Source organism: Gobio gobio, assembly GCF_949357685.1.
Source record: "Gobio gobio genome assembly, chromosome: 13".
NCBI lineage: Eukaryota > Metazoa > Chordata > Actinopteri > Cypriniformes > Gobionidae > Gobio > Gobio gobio.
Genome location: NC_137106.1, coordinates 44107594 through 44130018, shown reverse-complemented (window position 1 = coordinate 44130018; position 22425 = coordinate 44107594). Strand labels below are relative to the sequence as shown.

The 22425-nt window shown below is 37.9% G+C and overlaps 1 protein-coding gene across 1 annotated transcript; it reads right to left on the bottom strand.

Annotated features, from left to right (window-relative positions):
* Window positions 1-18875: 18875 nt before the first annotated feature.
* Window positions 18876-21198, bottom strand: nkx2.2a (NK2 homeobox 2a). Its single transcript, XM_079832626.1, has 2 exons — window positions 20611-21198; window positions 18876-20017 (listed from the first exon to the last, which is right to left on the bottom strand). The coding sequence occupies exons 1-2, from the start codon at window positions 20876-20878 to the stop codon at window positions 19464-19466; spliced, it is 822 nt and encodes a 273-aa protein (XP_079688752.1). The 5' UTR covers window positions 20879-21198; the 3' UTR covers window positions 18876-19463.
* Window positions 21199-22425: the final 1227 nt, after the last annotated feature.

Genomic DNA, 22425 nt, shown 5'->3' with positions numbered 1-22425 from the left:
GCAGCTTCAATTAGTTAAAGGGTCACTTCAGTGATTTAGCATTAGGCTTTGTATCAGTAGAAACCCGGTAGTATATTCAAATTATGGTACTTTCCCCCCACATATCCCCCTGAGACGAGAGAATTATGCATTTTATTTCTGGAAAAATTCCTCCGATGACGCAAATATCCTCATTTTGTGTCATCGGAGGATTTTTTGGCCAGAGGCTAAAACTACAGCCACTAGATGGAGCTGTTACGCGTGTTATCAACCCGCCCATAGGGGAGAGATCTCACACACAGAATGTAAAGACACAGACAGCTGCACAGATAATCATAATAACGGAGCGCGGTGCAGAGTAAAGTGAGTGTTTCAACTTTTAAATGAATTCCTGGTATAGTTTAGCTTCCATATGCAATCTGAAAATGTGCCAGACTGGCGCTTAACGTTACCTCAGTTCTGCTCAGCTCTAATTAAATCTGACACTGCTGAGGAAATCTGACACTGCAGCATCTGTGACATGACTTTCGTTCGGCTCACTCACACTTTATTGAACAAAATGATTGTATTACTAGGAAGATCAAAACGACGGTGTACGAAGTGGCCTCGTAGGGCAGCGAAGCAAGTGCATTCTGGGAGTTGTTGTCTTTCATCCACATGAGACATTTTCTGTCTTTTCTCAGTCTAGAAGGCACCAAATTCAAAAATAATTTCACATTTCTACTGCATAAATGACCCAGTTTAAATACAAAGCATAATGCTAAATCACTGAAGTTACCCTTTAATCAACTTGGATTTCGTGTTTCCTACACTGGTTTCGTCTCAATTCGACTAACAGTTTTGAAGATATTCGCTACTGTTTTTTAAGCGCTAAATCCCAATGCTGCACAAACCATAAGGCGAAACCTGGCAACCTGTGAAAATTAATTGACCACACCCAAAGTTATAAGCTTTTGGAATTTGTATTTTATCACTAGGTGGTGCTGTTCCGAAACTTCTCAGGCTCCTTCAAGGCATCATGCTGATGACCCATACCAATTTTCGTAACAATTCGTTAATGCATTCTTAAAATACAGCATTCAAAATGGCCGACAGCCAACAGATGTGGTAAAATTGGATATCATTTGACTAGGCATGTTGCCCTGGATCTAATGAGACCAATTATGATTTTTCGACAAACCATCCAGAAGTAATAAATGATAATAATAAATGGTGCAATAATAGGCATTTTCATATCTCTGGACCAGTAGGTGACGCAGCGCCGAAACACAGCATGCTACCTCAGGTCATACTTGTGACGACATTTGGTCTGAATAAGATAAAGCATTGCGGAGATATAGCCTTAAGTGTATTATCGCAACTGCTATGAAAAAATTTGTTTGCAAATGATTGTACGGATTAACTTGAATTATTTTTGTCTTTTGAACATCCTTTTGTCACCATTATCTGAAGATGATCTGGTTACATTTTTGTGCAAATCGGACAAACTGTCTCGGAGGAGTTCAAAACAGTAGGTTTTTCAGAAAATTCTAAATCGCGGGAAAATGTGCATGACGGAAAATGACGTCATAGGGTGCAATCGGCTTGAGCCAAGGAATCAGAGAAAACATAAATACTTTCTAGCCCTTAGGGTTCAAAAGTTATTAGCATAAACATGAGTGAAACTTTGGACAGGCGATGGCACTAGAGGGATTGACGCTGCATGTTGCCTCAGGTCATGCTTGTGATGACATGTACCAAGTTTGGATTGAATACGATAAAGCGGAGATACAGTCTTGTGTCTATTTTCGCAAGCACTACGTACAATTTGTTTGCGCGTTATTCGAAAACAGTTTGATGAATCAACTAGAATTCCATAACTTTTGGTTGGCATTGTCTGAAGATCTGGTTAAGTTTTTGTGCAAATTGGATAAACCATCTTGGAGGAGTTCGGAAAAGTATGTTTTTATGGAAAATTCAAAATGGCAGGAAGATTTGTAAGATGCAAAATTACGTCATTGGGCTCAATCAAATCACCATTGCCTGCCATAGATTCCCAGACAGAAGATTAATCATAATAAGAACACTAACGATAACCTTTGGTGCTTGGCCCCTAATAATAAGAAATCTAACAATTTCAATAGGTGCCTCCACACCTTCGGTGCTTGGACCCTAATAATAGGAACACTAACAATTTCAATAGGTGCCTTCGGACCTTCTGTGCTTGGCCCCTAACAATAAATATATTGAATTAACATTTAAACATTACCTTGTTATAATAGTGTAGAGTTACCTGTCCGTAACTTTTTTGTGTTCAAGATTTACAAAAATGATATAATGAGAATGTACAACATGAATCCATTTTCCAAACCTTGTGTTTTTTTCTTACCCTGAATCATTAGATTAGATTAGATTAGATTCAACTTTATTGTCATTACACAAGTACAAGTACAAGGCAACGAAATGCAGTTTAGGTCTAACCAGAAGTGCAATAGCAGCAAGTGCAGGATATACAATGGATGCGTAAGTGCAGGACATGGATATGTACTGAATATGTATAAATATGTATAAATAGAGAGACGTTATTACTATAAACAGAACTGAATTTACAGGTGAATATGTACAGTGAATAAATATACAGATGGCTATTACTATAAACAGAATTTACAGGTGAATATGTACTATGAATACAATATACAGATGGCTATTACTATAAACAGAATTTTACAGATAGAGGTATACAATAATATGCTAGGCTAATATGAGGAATAGCAGTGGATTAGGGTAGTGCAATAAATTATGGACAGAGCTATCCGGAAAAAAAAAAAAAGTGTAAAGTGCAGTGGAAAGTGGTTGCATATTACAGTTAGAAGTACAGTGCAAAATGCAAATGTAAACATTGGTACTATAAATACAGTCGGCAGTGCAAATGAGCATAATCCAGTTAAGATATGGCAGTGCAAGATGCATATGTAAACAGTTGTTACTGTGATAAACAGTCGGTAGTGCAAATAACAAAGTGAAGGAAGATGTGAGGTAGGAGAGTTATCAGTTTATGAGGGAAGTGGATCAACGGGGGTTTGAGTTCAATAAAGAGACAGCTCTGGGGAAAAAACTGTTCTTTAGTCTGCTGGTCCTGGTCCGGTGGATCCTGAAACGCCTGCCGGAGGGCAGGAGAGAAAACAGTCTGTGGGCTGGGTGAGAGGAGTCCTTGAGGATGCTGCGAGCTCGATGCAGACAGCGTTTCCTCTGGATGAGTTCGATGGCAGGCAGTGGAGTCCCTGTGATGCGCTGGGCAGTTTTCACCACCCGCTGCAGTGCCTTGCGCTCCGCAACAGAGCAGCTCCCATACCATACTGCCACACAGTTGGTCAGGATGCTTTCTATTGCGCAGCGATAGAAGTTCACCAGGATAGCCGAGGAGAGCTGATTCTTCCTCAGTGTCCTCAGGAAGAAGAGGCGCTGGTGAGCCTTCTTGACCAGGCTGGAGGTGTTGGTCGTCCACGACATGTCCGCCGAGATGTGGATCCCCAGGAACTTGAAACTGGAGACACGTTCAACAGCCATTCCATTGATGTGGATGGTGTCGTGTGTGCCTCTTGACTCCTTCCTGAAGTCCACGATGAGCTCCTTCGTTTTGGTGGTGTTGAGGAGCAGGTTATTATCAGCGCACCATGTGGCCAGGTGCTGGATCTCCTCCCTATAGGCAGTCTCATCGTTGTTGCTGATGAGCCCAATCACCGTAGTGTCGTCCGCAAACTTGACGATGGAATTAGATCCATACACAGGCTTGCAGTCGGCGGTGAAGAGGGAGTAGAGAAACGGACTTAGCACACAGCCCTGTGGTACGCCAGTGTTGAGTGTGATGGATGTGGAGCAGGTGAATCCTGAACGAACATTCTGGGGTCTGTCAGTTAGGAAGTCCAAAATCCAGTTACACATTGAAGTGTTGATGCCCAGGTCTCCAAGTTTGGCTATTAACTTGGATGGGATGACAGTGTTGAACGCTGAGCTGAAGTCAACAAACAGCATGCGTGCATACGTGTTCTTATGGTCTTGATGGGTGAGCACAGAGTGCAGTGCCATGGAAACGGCATCCTCTGTGCTCCTATTGCTGCGGTAGGCAAACTGGTGTGAGTCCAATGTGGATGGTATAGAGTCTTTTAGGTGTTCCAGGACCAGCCGCTCAAAGCACTTCATAACGATGGGTGTGAGTGCTACAGGGCGGTAGTCATTAGGGCACCTCGGGTTAGAGTGTTTCGGCACTGGCACAATGGAAGTGCGTTTAAAGCATGTCGGTACAGCTGCTTGGGCAAGAGACAGGTTGAAAATGTCTGTAAAAACCCCAGCGAGCTGCTCCGCACATGCCCTGAGCACACGTCCAGGGATGTTGTCTGGTCCAGCAGCCTTGTGTGCGCTGATCCGGCTCAGTGCCTTGCAGACATCTGTGGAGGAGAGTGTGATTGGTGGGTGGTCAGCTGAGGGTTTGAGCTTGGTGGCAGTTTCTCTGTTGTCTCTTTCAAAACGAGCATAAAAGTAATTTAGCTCGTTCAGGAAGTTGACATCAGTGGCTGCGGGGGTGGAGTGGGGGGGTTTGTAGTCACTGATGGCCTGGATGCCCTGCCACATGCGTCGAGGGTCAGAGTTGGAAAAGTGACCCTCTATCTTTAGCTTGTAGCAGTGCTTGGCCTTTTTGATGCCCCTCTTCAGGTTAGCTCTGGATGTACTGTAGGCTTGTGCATCACCTGATCTGAAGGCAGTATTGCGTGACTTCAGCAGGAGTCGAACTTCCCTGTTCATCCAAGGCTTCTGATTAGGGTATGTGGTGATCTGTTTCTGGGTTGTGACACTGTCGATGGTGGTATTGATATGATCCAATACAGAGGAAGGCTGCGTCCGAAATCGCGTACTTCCATACTATATAGTATGCGAAAAACAGTACGCGAGCAGAGTAGTATGTCCGAATTCATAGAATTCGAAAAACAGTACGCGAAAAGTACCCGGATGGCCTACTACTTCCGGCGAGATTCTGAAGTGCGCATAAGATTGACACTTTACTATCCCATGATGCCACGGGAGAGCGGAGTTGTCGTCATATTTGAAAACGGCTGAAAACGGAGATGCGGCTGTTTTCAAGTGTAAGTTCTTTAGAAAAAATTTTTTGTTTATTTGTTGTTAAATTGTATTTGTTTAACATCATATAAGTAAACTATTGATTGTTAAAAGTTTAAATAATGTAAATTGAGGGTGTCCTTTTCCAGAAAAATGATAGTTTTATCATTATTAGACCGAGCTAATGTAAATCAGCTAGCTAATACTGTTTTCATTAAACAACGACGTTCGTTGTTTAGCAGTTTAATGAGATAGTTACACAACTTCAGTAAATTAAAACGATTTTATTTCTCCTTTAACAGTGTTGATATTATCAAATATTTGTTGGCTACATAGCAAACTACTGTTAACAAGTGTAAGTTACCTCAGCTTGTCCATGTAACATTAATAGATTGACCATGGTTGTTCATCACATGTTAAAATCTGTGTTGATTTTGCAGGGGAGAAGTGAGAGAGAGAGAGAGAGAGAGAGAGAGAGAGAGAGAGAGAGAGAAAGGGAGACAAAAGAGAGAGGAAAGATTCCTTCACCTACTAGAAATAATTGCTAAAAAATAATGTTAATAAAGAAATCAAATGATACACTCTCTTTCCATTTATTTGTTTGTAAGTTCAGTGTCATGCTGTTTTAGCAAGTTATATTACAAAACACTTAATTCCCAGGGATTTACAGTATCTAGATTGTCAGTTTTAAAGTGCTTAATATGTGGCATTGAGTAATTCATAATTTTTAAAGTGTTTTGTGTATGTCCTTATTTTGTTGCAGATTCCAGATGGTTTTATAACTGAAAAATATGCTGTCTGACTCTGAATATGAGCGCTGCACTGTAGAGAAAAATCCAGACACCATTCAAATCTATTTGCTTTATTTTTGTGTATTTAAATTTCAAATGGATGCAGGATACAAAGCTTAAAACAAAATCACATAACTTTGGCATAAAGTAGTATAATAGAGCTTACAACACCACCAAAAGAAAAAGTATTAAAACTTTTTATTATAGTGTCATCATGAGGAAAGAAAACGAACTTCAACAGTTTCAGTAAGGTAACTTTCACAGAATGCTGCATGGGCCAGCCAGTTAAGGAACACCAGCACCTCGATGTCCTTTTCCCAGCCGTGGTCGCAATCAGGGACTGGATGGACTGCCGTGAAAGTCGGAGGTTGGGGCGGAGGTCAGCTCCATCTTCAAAATACAGCCAAAGAATTGGCACAGCAGCATTCAGGTGGCAGTAGGTTGTAGGGCTCACAATCTGTAAATGTGTATATAGTTTTATTTTAGAATACAGTTTTAATACACTTGAAGACACTTGTTTCCTGTGTTGGTTTATTCATAAATATAATTTATATGTATATGATACAATTTCTTATGTATATTTGTGTATTATATATATGCGTGTGTGTGTGTGTGTGTGTGTGTGTGTGTATATATATATATATATATATATATATATATATATATATATATATATATATGTGTGTGTGTGTATATATGTATATAAAAAATGAAGACTCTAGATGTCTTCTGAAGTGCCATCTGAAATTCTCATAGAATTATCATTTTTATTGAGCTTGTATATTTCCGTTCAGTTATTTCACTGTAATGACAAATATATATTTCTAACTTCATCCTCTAAATAAAAACAGTTATATAATAAAAGAGTTATGAGGACTCGCTTTACCTGAAGATATCATGTTCATATCATGTAATGACAGTGAAAAGGACATATTGCCATTAAAATTAAATTACTGAACCTAAACATACGTGCTTGATAAAATTGTAATTTTAGAAGAAAATTTCAGACGGCATTTAGAGGCTTTTACATCTGAAGTCTTCATATGTAACGTTACACATTTATACATGTGTATTGTAAGTTACCTGACAGGCTGAATGAATCAATAGAGACACGCACACATATATTTATCTCTATTGATTAATTCATGTTTATTCATTGATGATAATATCACAAGCAAATAAAGTACGTTTTCCTTGCCAAAAATCAACATCTGTCATTGTTCACATGTTTGTGTGTGTGTGTGTGTGTGTGTGTTTTCTGAGGTAAAATTTGATAGCTAAATAAATTATAATACTTACGTTATTTGAGAAATTCCTCAAAAGCTCTCGATGTAGGCATGATCTGCGAGTAGCTGACCGACGCTTCCTCTGGATTGTGAGCTCGAACGACGTAAAAAAAAAGGTTAATGAAAGCGGAAAGCAGAACTAAAAACATTGCTCGAAGTTGATTCAGTCAGTGGAATAGATGACAGCGTCTGTCACGTGACATGCGCTGTTATGACACGTGACCATTCCATCATGGCGCATGTAGTACGTCCGGAATCCATTCATACTACCCGTATTCATACTATATAGAACGTACTTTTTTAACGGTCGTGAAGTACGTTCTAATTCAAATGCAGTACATACTCACATAGTACGCGATTTCGGACGCACCCGAAGTGAATGAGTCAATGTCCGTGTGAGCGCCACTGGTGGCTTGAGAAGCAAACATACTCCAGTCTGTGTTTAGAAACCTTTCCTGGAGTGTGGAATCAACCCCCGCAGGCCACACCTTGATGGTCTTTACTGATGGCTTCACACGGTTGATGAGGGGTGAATATTTGGGTGATAGAAACAAAGAGAGGTGGTCTGACTGTCCCAGGTGGGGGAGGGGTGTCGCAACGTAAGCGCCAGCCATGTTTGTGTAAACATGGTCTAAGGTTTTGTTTCCTCTGGTGTGGCAGGAAACATGCTGGTGAAACTTGGGTAGCACTGACTTTAGGTTTGAATGATTAAAGTCACCTGCAACAATAAACGCAGCTTCCGGGTGATCAGTCTGTTGTTTACTGATGGCTGCGTGAAGTTCTTTCATAGCAAGCTTGGCATCAGCATCCGGGGGAATATAGGCTGCAGTGATAATAGTGGAGGTGAACTCCCGCGGTAGATAAAACGGTCTACATTTAACCATGAGAAACTCCAGGTTAGCTGAACAATGACTCCCAACAATAGCAGAGTTTGTGCACCAAGCCTTGTTAATATAAATGCACAATCCACTCCCTCTGCTCTTCCCGGAGCCATCTAGTGTTCTATCCGCCCGGAGTGTGTGGAGTCCCGCTAGCTCAATAGCGGTGTCCGGTATTCCGCTGTTTAACCAGGTTTCAGTGAAGATTAGGACGTTACAGTTCAAACGTTTCTTACTGTGTGTAATGCTGAGTCGAATCTCCTCCATTTTGTTCACTAGCGATCGTACATTGGCAAGGAAAATGCTGGGTAAAGAGAGCCGGTAAGGAGTTAGCCTTAGCTTAGCTCTTAGACCTCCACGCTTACCCCGCCTTTGTTTACGATCACAGCGCCGCCTTCTAGCACTTCCGCCCGGCCGGGCAGAGCGCATCGCCTCGGGCGTCCTAGCGATCTCAGGAAGGAGTCGAAGATTGTCCATAAAACTGTCGGAAATTCGCAAACCAATATCCAAAAGCTCACAACGGGTGTATGATGTAAAAGCACAACTGTTCTGTACGAACAGACCCGAGATGAACAAGAAAAATACCGCAAAATTGCAGAATCTGGAGAGACGCTGAGCCTCGCGATCTACTCGCGCCGCCATCTTGGTCGTATCTCAATCATTATGGTACACTTATAATAAGTGTTTATATTGGGACTATTTCAGACCGGTCTGGTAGGAACCGCTGCGGAGGAGCACAATCCCTGCGTGACTCGCCATAGACATAAACAAAGAGACGTAGCTCCGGCTGCAATATTCTTCCGCAAGACGCATGCAGTTCTGTTTATTAACCACTAGAGCGCAAAAAGTTACAGACTGCAGCTTTAATATAACTAAATTAATTACCTCCTCTTAAGCAAACTAACCCTGGAACATAACCTGCTCCGGATGATAAGAGAATAAGTTGCTATTGCTACTTACATACCCAGAAAGTTACCTCTGTTTTTGGAACCGAAAGTTGAGGTTTACCGCTACTTACCCTTAAACATACCCAGGTATGTCACATAACCTGCTTTCTGGAATACCCCCCTGGATGTTAAGATAAACAAAAAAAATCCTTTCAGGGGTGTGTTTTCCAAAAGCACCGCTAGTCATGTTCGCAAGTTCCGTCCTTATCAGCATAGTTCAACGACACGTGTTTCCCGAAACAATAGTTTCAATCACATTCGCAAACAGCATCGCAAAGTTGTGTGGTTGGAACAACAGTTCTCGAGACTTAGAAGTATAGTTTCTTGTTTGCATGTTATGTGCATACATCCTTGTCTTGAGCAAAATAAGCAAGTTGACACCCAGTAGAATCAAATTTTTTTTTGAAAGCATACAAATATCCATTACATCTTTTAGTTTTTCAAGAGATTTAAAGCACATTTTTGAAGAGTGCGCACATGCCTACGTTTTCAAGTACGTAAGAACGAGCCTTGAATCTAGAAATAAAGCAAAATAACCAAGAAAAATGAGAATTCTGAATTATTGTAAATTATAGTTTCCTAGCTGAATGCGATGAACTCGTAATCACGACTTCATATGTGAATTTTGTCAAGAAATGCTATATTTTACAAACTCATCGGCACCATGCCCTGACAGTACTCAAAAAGTTTTGAGGCAGTTATAATGAAATTTCTAAAAATGCGAATAACTTTTGATTAAATTTGCCTATTGTAATGAAATTGTCTTAATACCCAGGTATTATGTCACTAAATTTTTCAACTAAATAAATGAAATGAACTGATGACATTACTGTTTTCTCCGGAATGGCTATAGGCCCACGGCTGAATAAAATTCTGTTGCATTATTTTCCTTTTTAACACTGTGAAGCTGCTTTGAAACAATCTGCATTGTTAAAAGCGCTATATAAATAAAGTTGACTTGACTTGACTTGACTAATAGATTCCTTGGGTCATGCCGAGAACAGATACCAATCTTGCCATATTTGGCTGATCTTCATGTCCGCAATTTTGATTGTTTTCACATATTGACAACAAACTTTGCCTGTGTCATTGTCACCTCACTTTGAGGGTCTTCTTTTGGTGCCCCCCTCAGCACTTGGTGCCCAATGCGCAGCGTGTGATGGCGTGGTGGGAGCTGCGGCGCTGCACCCATGCATGCATGCACGCACGCACCCACGCACACAATAACAATTCAAATATACAGAGTAGTGCCGTCAAATCGAAATTAATCACGATTAATCACATCTAACATAAAAGTTATGTTCTAACAAATAATATACGTGTGTTTAGGGGTGTAACGGTACACGTATTCGTATTGAATCGGCTTTCGGTACGGTGCGCGCGATGAATGCAATCTTTAACAGTTAACAGTCGGCTTGTTTAAAACGCGGAACACACTTCAATCCGAGTCCCCATACGAACATATTGAGTATTCAGTCCATTTTATCACGAAATTCAAACGATAAATGCCGTTTTAACGCTCTATAATCTGACATGACTGATAGACGCGTATCAGTTCAACTTCAAGCGGCAGCGCGCGGCGCGCGAGTGAACGCGATCATCTCTTCTAAAGAATAAACATAAATTAATATCTTAAGGTATGTTGAGGATACATTACAACTTACTGAAACGTATCATATGTTGTGTAATCGCTCCATCGGTGTTTCAACCGCGGAAAGACAATAAAACAGCTTTTAAACAATGTCATGTAGAATCACGTTTACCTCAGAAGTCATTCATTGTCCACAGCTGTGAGTTCACTAGAGAGATTAACTCTTTCACTGAATACATGCACTATATTAGCCTATATATTCATTATATACTACTTAGCCTGTTTGTGATGTCTTGTTTATTTAATGTATGTTTAAATAAACCTGTCATGAAAATTACAGCCACTAAATTATTATATTTCAACAACGAATTGGAGAAAAAATAATAATAATTAGATTTAGAAGTTAATGCAAAAACTGCCTTATGTGAAGTGAGTGTTGATTATTATATCTAAAAATAAATAGCAAATGAATTTAGGCTAGTTTGGGCTCTGTTGTTAATGTTTAATAGCAATATGTAAGTAAGGGCTCCCTATATAGTTTACAGCATTATCTTTAAGAAACTTTAGTTATAACTGAATTCATTTAAGGACAGACACAAATTTTCTTTTCATTAAACCACTGTTGAATAAAAAATTAATAAAAGCAATTTTGTAAAACTGCTGTTCCGAATCCGTACCGAACCGTGACTTCAAAACCCTACCGTTACACCCTAATATATATATATATACTACCAGTCAAAGTTTGGAATCATTAAGTCTCTTCTGCTCACCAAGGCTGCATTTATGTTATAAAAAAATAACAAAAAATCTGTAATAATGTGAAATATTATTAAAATGTAAAATAACTGTTTTCTATTTGAATATAGTTTAAAATGTCTTCCTGTGATGCAAAGCTGAATTTTGAGCATCACTACTCCAGTCTTCAGTGTCACATGATCCTTCAGAAATCATTCTGATATGATGATTTGCTGCTCAAGAAACATTTATGATTATTATCAATGTTGAAAACAGTTGTGTAAAACATTTTTCAAAAACCATAAAAAATCTTAATGATTCCAAACTTGTGACTGATAGTGTAGCCTATTTTCAGTACCGGTCAACATTTTTGAATGTTATGCTCTTATGCTCATCAAACCTGCATTAATTTATTCAAAAATACAGAAAAAAAACAGTACTATTGTAAATTATTACAATTTAAAATAATGGTTTTCTATTTTACTATGCTTTAAAATATATTTATTTCTGTGATGCAAAGCTGAATTTTCAACATCATTACACCAGTCTTCAGTGTCACATAATCCTTCCGAAATCATTCTAATATGCTGATTTGATAATGTTGGAAAGAGTATTTTTTTTATAACCTGCGATGGTTTTTACAGGATTCATTGATGAATAGCATGTTAAAAAGAACAGCATTTTTTCCCCAAATAGAATTATTTTCTAACTATATCTTTTTATCAATTTAACCACATCCTTGCAATATTAAGCAGCACAACTGTTTTTAACATTTATAATAAATCAGCATATTAGAATGATTTCTAATATACTGTACTGTATATATACAGCTCTGGAAAAAATTAAGAGACCACATACACACTATATACATTATATATATATATATAATATATATATATATATATATATATATATATATATATATATATATATATATATACTATATATATATATATATATATATATATATACACACAAAACATTGTATGTTAGATGCAATTAATCGATTTGACAGCACTACAGAGACTATTACCAGCGTGCATACTTGTCTTCAATCCACTTACATAAGCTAACTAATTTTCATGCAATATATTTTGAATTTTACATCAAGGACAAGTCATGATTTGTATTACTTTTTTTTCTGTTAGACATGGCATCAAATGTATGCCTATGTATTAGGAGAAATAGCATAAGAGTTTTTTTCTAGATGCTATAAAAGTGAACAGGCAATAACCTGTAGAGGAAGTTGTATGATTATCATGAACATTCATTTTTGTCCAAGTCAGATCCTACACAAATTCATACAAAACTGCACACTCATATCATACTCACAAATTCTAATGAATGCAAATTACATAGACAATACAAATTAGACAATTCACTTGTGAAAGTTTTCTTGATACAAGTATTGCATAAACTAATTTATTGATGATGTTACAATTGTTTAATTGCAATTAAGATAATCTGAAATCTGCTAAAAAGGCAATAAAACAATCAGACTTGTTTTACAAAACTGTCCATTTTATTTTGTCCATTTTTTACAAAGATGTTCTTAATGATTAAAGAACCAGAGTCATCATGCTCAGAACAAGAATTGGTCATTTACCCAACCCTAATAATCATAAATAGTTTAATTATAAATGTTGTGTTTCTTCCAGTCCATATGCCCAGCAAGCAATGTCATTTCACTGTCTCTGTAAACTATAGACCCAATATAGTCCGGCTATGAGTAACCCACTTCTAGCCAAAATAACCTTGAGTTTGGTTACATGTTGTCTTTGCCAAAATGACTTGTGAGATGTATGATATTCCATCATGTAAGCAAAGTCAACGGTGATTACAAGGTGTTTGATTTAATTAATTGAATTTCTTTTACATGTTCATGTTGGGCTATGGTTAGACGTCTATTAATTTTTCACTGACAGACCAAATTTTGCCTTGTTTAGACAGCAGGGCTGTGTTTGGAGAGCTATTGGAGCTATTGCATTTAGATGTCTTTTAAATGCAAACAAATTGCTTGCTGAGTGTTGTTAACCAGAAACTTTTTTCCTTCAGAAACTTATGAAAAGTACTAGCTATTAACACTATTCACAAAGACTAGAGTATATGCCCTATTGAGTATCATTATTATTATGAAAATTCAATGGCTTATTCATCTTTGGTTGTTGTCCACACTTGTTCAAGCCATGGAGGATGGACTCCCCCTGGTGTTTTGGTTCTCCTCAACGGTTCTTTTGTTGTTCTTTGCCATATTCTGCCACTTTTCTCTTTGGAACAATACGTATTATTAAACATTATTAAACAAATGATATATACATAAATAAATGTAACATTTTATCGAGGTTTGCATTGTTTGGACTTCTCATTATATCCAAACTATCATAACCAAGCTAGATTTGTTTAAAAGTATAAGTTATCTGGTCGCACACAACATTTTAGGAAAGCATTGATAATAAATTTAGAGAATCAAATGGGTAAGAGGTATGTTCAGTGGCAGCTAGGAGAACTAGAGCACAAGTTTATTTAAAACATATAGATGTTCTCTAAACATGGTTACATGTTTAAGTTGCCATATCTAAACTTGACAACAGACCAATTACTTGATACAATTGATTATATGCTGTACTTTTTAAGGCATGTGTAAATGTACCATGGATGTCATGTTATCTGTTCATCATATGTAAAATTGTATTTGCATTTTTAACTTGTATCTCACCTTGCGGTGCATCTGAAGAGAGATACATTTAGTTCAGAAGACTTGAAAAGCTTGGAAGCCATAGTTTGTCATCAACACTCTGGATTAACACTGCAGTTATGTGTCACATTTTCTGTCAGCTCCCTTATGTCCTGTTGTCTTCCACATGATCACAGGATGCAGGCCTGCCCTGAGTCCATTTCAATGTTGTGTGTTAAAAAAGCTATATATGAACTCATTCACACACAGCATAACCACAGCAACACACAAAGGTGCTGTTGACCCATCACCCGATCTGTTTGGTGCTGACTAGTATTGTGTCAAGGAGCATTCATGTCTGGATTGTCCTTTGGAAGAATGCTGTACTAGACAGGTCATATACTAAGATGAGTCAAGTCAACTAGTCAATAATGATATAGTTTGATTTAAATAAGCCTTTTTATATTTCAAACATGGTGGAGTTTCTCCCAGACGAAGGTTAAACCCTGAATCTCTGTTAACTTCTATTACATTCAAGACTGTGGAATGAGGATTTTGTGAATTTGTTGTTAATGTTTAGCTCCTTCAACATCATAACTTTCTCTGAGTGAAAAAGTTTACAGTTTTTTGTTTCATTTAATTTATGTGATAACACATCTTTACATTGGCATAAGAAAAAGAACATTGCTTATGGATTGCATTCATTTGACCCAAAACTGCAGAGCACATGAGCAATTCATAAGATTATTTTATTAATTATGAATTAAGTTTGTTTCAGAACTACTTTTCTGTGGGATGCATTGGCTTTGCCATATACATTGCAGTATTTTGTTTTTAGCATTTATTGTTATTTTCTTCATTTTACTATAGTCTGATTTCTATCATTTGACATTAGACAATCGTTAATATAAAAAGAATAATTCAGCCAGTCAGCCGTTCATTTAACACATCTCCAAGTCTTTTTAGTTATTTTGTTTACATATGAACATAAACATAAAGTACATTTTTATAATTATGGCAATGAACTAGCTCAACTTTATTTGTAATTGTTTTTTTCCCCCTGTGTCTTTTTTGGATACACTAGTGAATGGTGGGGGGGGGGGGGGGGGGAGGGGGGTCTAATACTGAATTAACATGCCTAACAAAACCCAATAAAGCAACTGTTGTAAACGACAGAGATCTCCAAACGCAAATTAATTTTTTTCATACCGGACTGGTTGTCTATTGTCCTAATTAAGCATAATTCTAATGTAAATGTAAGAGAGAGAGAAAAAAATGCATTCAAATATATTACATAATTGCAATACACAAATGCATACATTAAAATAATAAAGAAAACGTCTTTTGTTTGTCAATTGTGCATTTCAACATTAGAATTTGCCATTACTAGACGTTTTCATAGAATGTTTTCAGAATATATCCAGCTTAAATTATTATAATATTAATAATAATAATAATAATAATATAATTATTATTATTATTATTAGTAGTAGTAGTAGTAGTTAATATTATTATTATTAGTAGTAGTAGTAGTAGTTAATTATTATTATTATTATTATTATATTAGTAGTAGTAGTAGTAGTAGTAGTAGTAGTAGTAGTAGTAGAAGTAGTAGTAGTAGCTAGTCTTTCTATTATTATTATCATTAGTAGTGTTATTCAATTATGGAAACTCGGCTCGGAAGTAGGAGTGGAAGTAATAATTTAGTGATCATGCATAATAAGCAAATATGTTCAATTGACTTAAATTTATTGATTGAAATGTCCAAAGAACACTTGATGACAAAATAACATCAAGGACGCTTATAACACTTATCCAATTTCAATGTGTCCCGCATTATCCTCACAGTGCTGCTTAAGAGGCTATTTGTGGACCAATTGCGCCTCTCTGCGGATCATCTCATGAACCCGCAAGATTTATCATCCAAACACCTCGCTTAAAAACAGGATTCAGTTTTAACTCTATTAGTGAACTTAAACAATAGACCACTTCTTACAATTTATAGTGTGATTTTTTTTTATATATATAGGCCTATTGTATCAATGCAGTTTATAATTGCCATCGATATCTGCAGCATGATATTAACCTTAAACTGGTCGAAAGGAGTGAACGGCGTTTGTATTCCTTTCAACGGGCTCTGTCGCCATCTTGTGGTTAATTTAGTTGTGATTTGGTCCATATCACACTTGAAAATGCACTCTTTTGTTAACACGTTCGAGATGGTGGGGAATCTAATCTGTATCTTCTATTGGCAATAAATACCAAATTACTTCCTTCAAATGTTAGTCCTGCTTATTAAGGCGTTGAGAACGCTCATTTGGAGATATGGATGATAAGACATGATTCATGTTGAAGTTCAAAAAATGGTAACAGTTATCTGGATCCATGGACATCCAAGTGCACACTTCCTGAAATATCCCATTTGGAGGCGTGAAAGGGTTATTATCCACGCGTTAACTTCAGCATAGGCCTACATTCAACATCGTTTTATGAGCGACTCCCTTACTTTTTATATTTTCGCTGAAAGGCTCCGTAACTAATTCCAGATAATATCCTACAACACTTCAATGTATGTATTTATTTATTTTTTTTCATCTAAAAGGCAGATGTCGTGTCCTCAGGAAATTTCATGAAATCTGTCTTTGATTGCGTGGCTTTTTTTCATAGGCCTACGCGGAATATTAGGTGAACAGTGTTCACTTTTTCACCCACACTCATTTTAGTTAAAAAAGTGACCCAGTTAAGAAATAGGCATATGGGTTATTATACATTATATAGGCTATATAACATTTTGCAGTTGCCACATTTTGCCTATTTTGCGATAGATAGATAGATAGATAGATAGATAGATAGATAGATAGATAGATAGATAGATAGATAGATAGATAGATAGATAGATAGATAGATAGATAGATAGATAGATAGATAGATAGATAGATAGATAGATAGATAGAATACAATTGCGCATTCATAAATGCATGTTTTGCTTAGCATTTATTCAAAAATTGGACATTTCTCTAGTCGCATAATAAAAAAGAAGATCAACACGTAGGGGCCTTTCCCCTATGCAGGACGCGGGGAATAAGAAAGTATCTATTAAATAGAAGTTCTAGCGCTACAGACTTAGCAGAACAGACAATAATCATTCCCTTTCAACGTCAAGAAAAGGGGGGAGTGTATGAGAGGGTTAAAGGAATGAGAGAACTGTTGTTAGCACTGCTATATCAAGGAAGAAGGACTCCCTGTTATCTGTGAATGGGTTTGCCTTCTTTTCCAGAATAGATATAGCACGAATTTTTAATTCGTTTTTCTTTGAGAGACAACAATGCTGCGTTTGAAAGCGGGACACAATTTGGGTTTTGTGAGGGATTCCATTCTCCTCTTGCGGGCCCAGCTGTCCATATGGAATAGAACGTGTACAACAAGCACCACAATGGCACCAACTGACAGGCGCCACAAAAAAACAAGGATATATCTCCCTGACTCAGGGATGCACTGGTCCAGATAAAGGACCTGAATAGCACCAAGAAACCCGGACTGTCTTTCTCTCTTTCTCCACCCGGAGATACACTCCCCCGGTTAATATGCACGCCTCTAACATTCACAACAACCGACCCTAAGCTTTGTTAGTTTTTGTGCCATGTACTGTATATTGTGCAACTATAGACTGCTCAAAAGTGCTTCGCCACATTGTTGACCATCAGTCCAACGCCAGTGTGGCCATGTTTTTCTTTTTTCTTTCTTTCTTTCTGAGCGCTGTTCTGAGCAACGCAATCTCAGGCTGAAAGTTATTTGGAAAAAAATAAGATAGTTTTAAAAAGCTTTGGAAACGTTTTCTGAAAGACATGTTTTGTGTTCCTTTGAAATAGCATATTGAAGAAACAACACTACAAATGAGTTCTCATAGTCGCCAACAGGTGCAAGAAACTACAATTCTGCCATTTTCAAACCGCCTTCTCCTCACTGAACCATAACGGCAATGCAACAACTTTCAAAATAGTATACACGGGATTATATCGAATTAACAAAATAAATCGTGGTTGCACACGGGGAAAAATCGAGTCGCGTAAGACTAATTCTGTAAATAATTAGCACAGCGTGTCCGTTCAGCCTTTTGTTTCATGAAAGCCAGGCTTGGCTTCATATTTGAAAAACAAACTATTTCGGATTTTACCAAAGGTAGACAATGATATATAGCCTAATATAATCCTTACTGGAAAAGGAACCAAAAAGAAAGCTTGCCCATTTGAAAACACACAAAATCCCTAGACTAATTTTGACGATTTTCTTAGCGGACATAAATGTGTAGGAAAAAAAAAAAAAAAAAAAAAAAAAGAAAAAGCACGGCCGCGGTGTTTATCAATTCAAGTAAATATATATTTTTTATATACACACTCTGAACACGCGTAACAACATCAAACTTTATTAATTTACAGAAAAATATTATAGATTTAAATTTTAAATAGTAAAATCACTCAATATTACGGTAACAAAACTTTGTCACGTGTGTTTTCTCTCTTAAATGTGCCGTTTTAACACCCGAAATGTCAGCCGCGGAGCCTGAAAAGGAACAGAGCGTTTGAATGAAAAGCTGCTTAGCTGAAGAAGCCCTCTTATATTAAGTGAGTGGATTTTTACCCCCATTTCACAAGTGACTTTAGCCTTTTTATTGCTGAAGTGTTCGTACAGATAAATTCGGAAAACTGAAGCTAATTGTGTTGCTGATGAAGTGACAAGGAGAGCGACAAGCTGTCCAAAGTAACATTTGAGCAAATATAGAGGCTTTATAAATTAGCATAATTATATTATTTGTATTTATTCGTTCTATTAGCAAATATGTTAATGGGAGATAGCGAAGAAACGATTCATATTTTGCAAATGAGACCAAACGCAAAGCAAATCGGAATTTCTGAAACACATCATTTTTATTAAAAGTCTTAATAAAAAGAATTGTAGACCTCCCTCGCCAGCGCGCGTTGATTCTGAAATTAACATGAGGGGTATTTATGTTCCATTTTCCCTAAATATCGGATATATTTAGGCTATAGGCTTACTGAACGGTCAAACATAATATTGCAAACAATTATCACAAAAATATTTACATAGAAAACCAACCAATGAAATAAGCTAAAGATTGCCAATGTTTATTCATGGCCATAAATATATTCGGTCCATTGTAAAAGAAAGAAATAAAATTTTCTATCATCATAAAGTGGTTCTGCACGTGCTTATAACACGAAGGACAAAAGGAAAACATTTCTACAACACACAAACATACTTTACAAAATTTCACAAGAGCTTTAACATTCTTAAATTTGGGGAGAGGCTTGACCCGGTTTTCTGAACGAAAACATGTAAACATGGCGCACACGTCAATCCCCAAAATAAACTGGTGAGGAAGGGTCAAGCTGCAAAGTCTTGTATTTTTGTTTGGAAAGCTCCTTACCACGGTCTTTAAAATGCAGCCCTGCATTTGCAAGTCAGTGTTTGTTCACCAAGTCCACTGTTGCGTTTGCACCAAGTGATGTGCTGTTGGGAACTGTGGTGTGGTGGCGGCGCTGTAATGCGCGTTATATTGCATGTGCTGGAGAGACTGGGCGCTATACGCGGAGAATGGAATTCCAGCCTGAAAAGTAGCTGCCAAGTCCTGAGCTTTTAGCGTATGGCAGGGCTTGCCATCTCTGACTAACACAGGCACGGCCACCCGCCTAGGAGAAGGGAGATGGGTCACTTCCATACCTTTCTCCGCCCGGGCTCTCTTCATTTTGTACCGATGGTTCTGGAACCAGATTTTCACTTGGGTCGGAGTCAGGCGGATCAAACTGGCGAGATGCTCCCTCTCTGGGGCTGACAGATATCTCTGTTGCCTAAACCGGCGCTCGAGTTCGTAAGTTTGTGCCTTGGAAAAGAGCACCCTCCTTTTGCGCTTCTTACCAGAGTCGCTGCCGTTGCTTGAAGTTTCCTTGTCGTTGTCCGGCGATTCGTCGGCTGAAGGTTCCGGGGATTTAGCGGACGAGTCTTGAGAGTTCGCGGATAGGCCGTGTACTGGAGAGAAAGAGAGCGAGCGAGAGAGAGAGATAGGGAAGGGAATAAAAAGAACAGATTTAATGCCACATCAAATAAAAATACATTGCATTGTCAATTGTGTGTGATGGTGGCATTTCTTATTGTCAGATTGACAAATTAACGCATTTCTCGAAGAATATTAAGTTAGGACAGACGGACTAATAAATACAGCCGATTCAGCAATCAGATTTATTTTTGTTATCATAATATAACTCAGCAGAATTAACATTCATATTATCGCGCGGTGTGTTTTGCCGTATAGCATATTCAACAGTTTACAATGAGGTTAATATAAGCAAAAACTGAGTCAATAAAGAAACTATTCCAGAAACTATCTAGACAATTTCAACTGCATTTATGAAACAAAAAACGTAGCTAATTTATGACCACGATCCACAAGCACATAATAGTTTAGACAAGCGCAACAGTGGAAATCTACAGACTGTTGTCAGTGGTTTTGTAGAATGATTTCAGCTGTGCAAAATCAAATATTTTTAATTGAAAAAATAGGGCTGCTTTAGAATCGAAAAGAGTATCAACTTGTGTGGATTCTTGTGAGGTGGCGTACTTACATGAGTATTGGATGCTGTCCGTAGTTGCGAGCCATCTGGTATAAGGATTGTCGCTATTATCATAAAATGGATTCTTTAAAGGCAGGTTTGGAACACTCTCTAAAGGACTTTGCACTAGCACTCCAGGCGTTTTAGTCGCCTCAGAACCCTCCGTATCTTCCTCAGTCCCGGTGATAGATCCTTCTTCATCGTTAGTATCAGGGAGGTCCAAAATGTCCTTTACTGAAAAGCCCGTCTTTGTGTTGGTCAACGACATGTTCTGGGGCATTTGATGCAGTAAAGTTGCTGCACCAGTTTGGCAATCCTCTGTTTAAAAACACAAAACACAGACGACTTATTGAATATAGGATATCGGTGCTGTTTCAGCGCGAAGTAAGCTGAAGTCGACGCATGAGGCTCGGTCGTTAACCGTTGCTTGGAGGAAAAAAAGTAGCGGAGAAATCAGTTCTGTAAGTCCAGGAAGAATGCCAAAGTGACTGAAGTGGTATATCTAGCTCATGGATATTGCGCTACTGCTGGGTGTTAGGGGGAAATAAGCCATTACCAGACTGATCAGTCCATATAAGGTTGGTCTCAACACATGAACCTGCAGTGAAAAAGCATTAAAAACGAAAAAGGTTGGCCACGTGTGGGCGGGTCTTGGGAGTCAAGTGGATGAAGACAGTGTTTGCCGATGTGAAATTGTGGGTTTTGGGGAGATCCTAGCCTATACCATTGGTGCTTCAGAACATGATGAGTGGTATAACGTGTCAATTAATTACAAAGATGGGGAGGGCCTTTTTACACCCTATTTACATACAAAGAACCTCCGAGTAGCTTTATACACATCATAGGCCTTCTTGAACTGGAAATGGACAAAACCTAAACGTAAAATATTCCTCTAATAGTAACTTATAACGCGGATATAAACGAATTACCTACTGGAATTGCTGTTTGGATCCTATATGATAATATCTGTTGTTATAAACAAATGTTTATTTAAAAAAAAGGGGGGGTTGCAAAGAAATCGCCTCTAGTAGAACTGACTCATTTATGTAGGTCAATATTTTGGTTCGGGATTAAGGAGAAGGGTCGTTCACTGGACATGATTAAGCCATCAAAAAGGATGAAACGGATAAGAACATTTTTGTGGATGATAATTATTAGCTTCTTATTAGGCTAATATTCCAGAAATTATGGCGTTATAATTTTTCATCATTTGTTAATTTGCATTATTTGTTGAATATTTATAGCGCATTTGTAAAAGCGAAATATTCATAGTAGTCTAACATATTTTCAACGTTTTCCGAATACAATCGAAAGGGTGAAACTGTTCAAATCACATAAACGGCCTAACAAATTTCTGATTTGTTTTTTTGTTATTATATTTGCATTGCTTCTTTCGGTTGTCCGCAGTATATACAAAAAGTGAAGCATTATTGTTGTGTATTTTGCCTCTCCTTTTCAACCCTCTGTCCTATCTTTTCTTTTTTGCCTCTTTGCCTCCTATCTAGTATGTGATGTGGGTGACAATGTTGCACGTTTCTAGCCAGTCCTCTGCTCATCCTGGGTGGTCGAACCCGGGCAAACACAAATACAAACCGATTGCTAAGCTGCAGACAATAGGGGAAATGTAGACAAATGTCCGGCTCCTGTTGGAAGCCTTTGTCCGGCCGTAGTTTTTGCATTTATTTAAAGGCCAAAATAATAGATGATTGACGCCCCTGTACAATACGTTCTAACTGTTTGGAATAAATCTGAGGTTGTTCCTAGTTGTCATGGCATTCACCGCTTTCAATGGACTATCTCTTCATTCATTTCTGTACCCCTTCACAA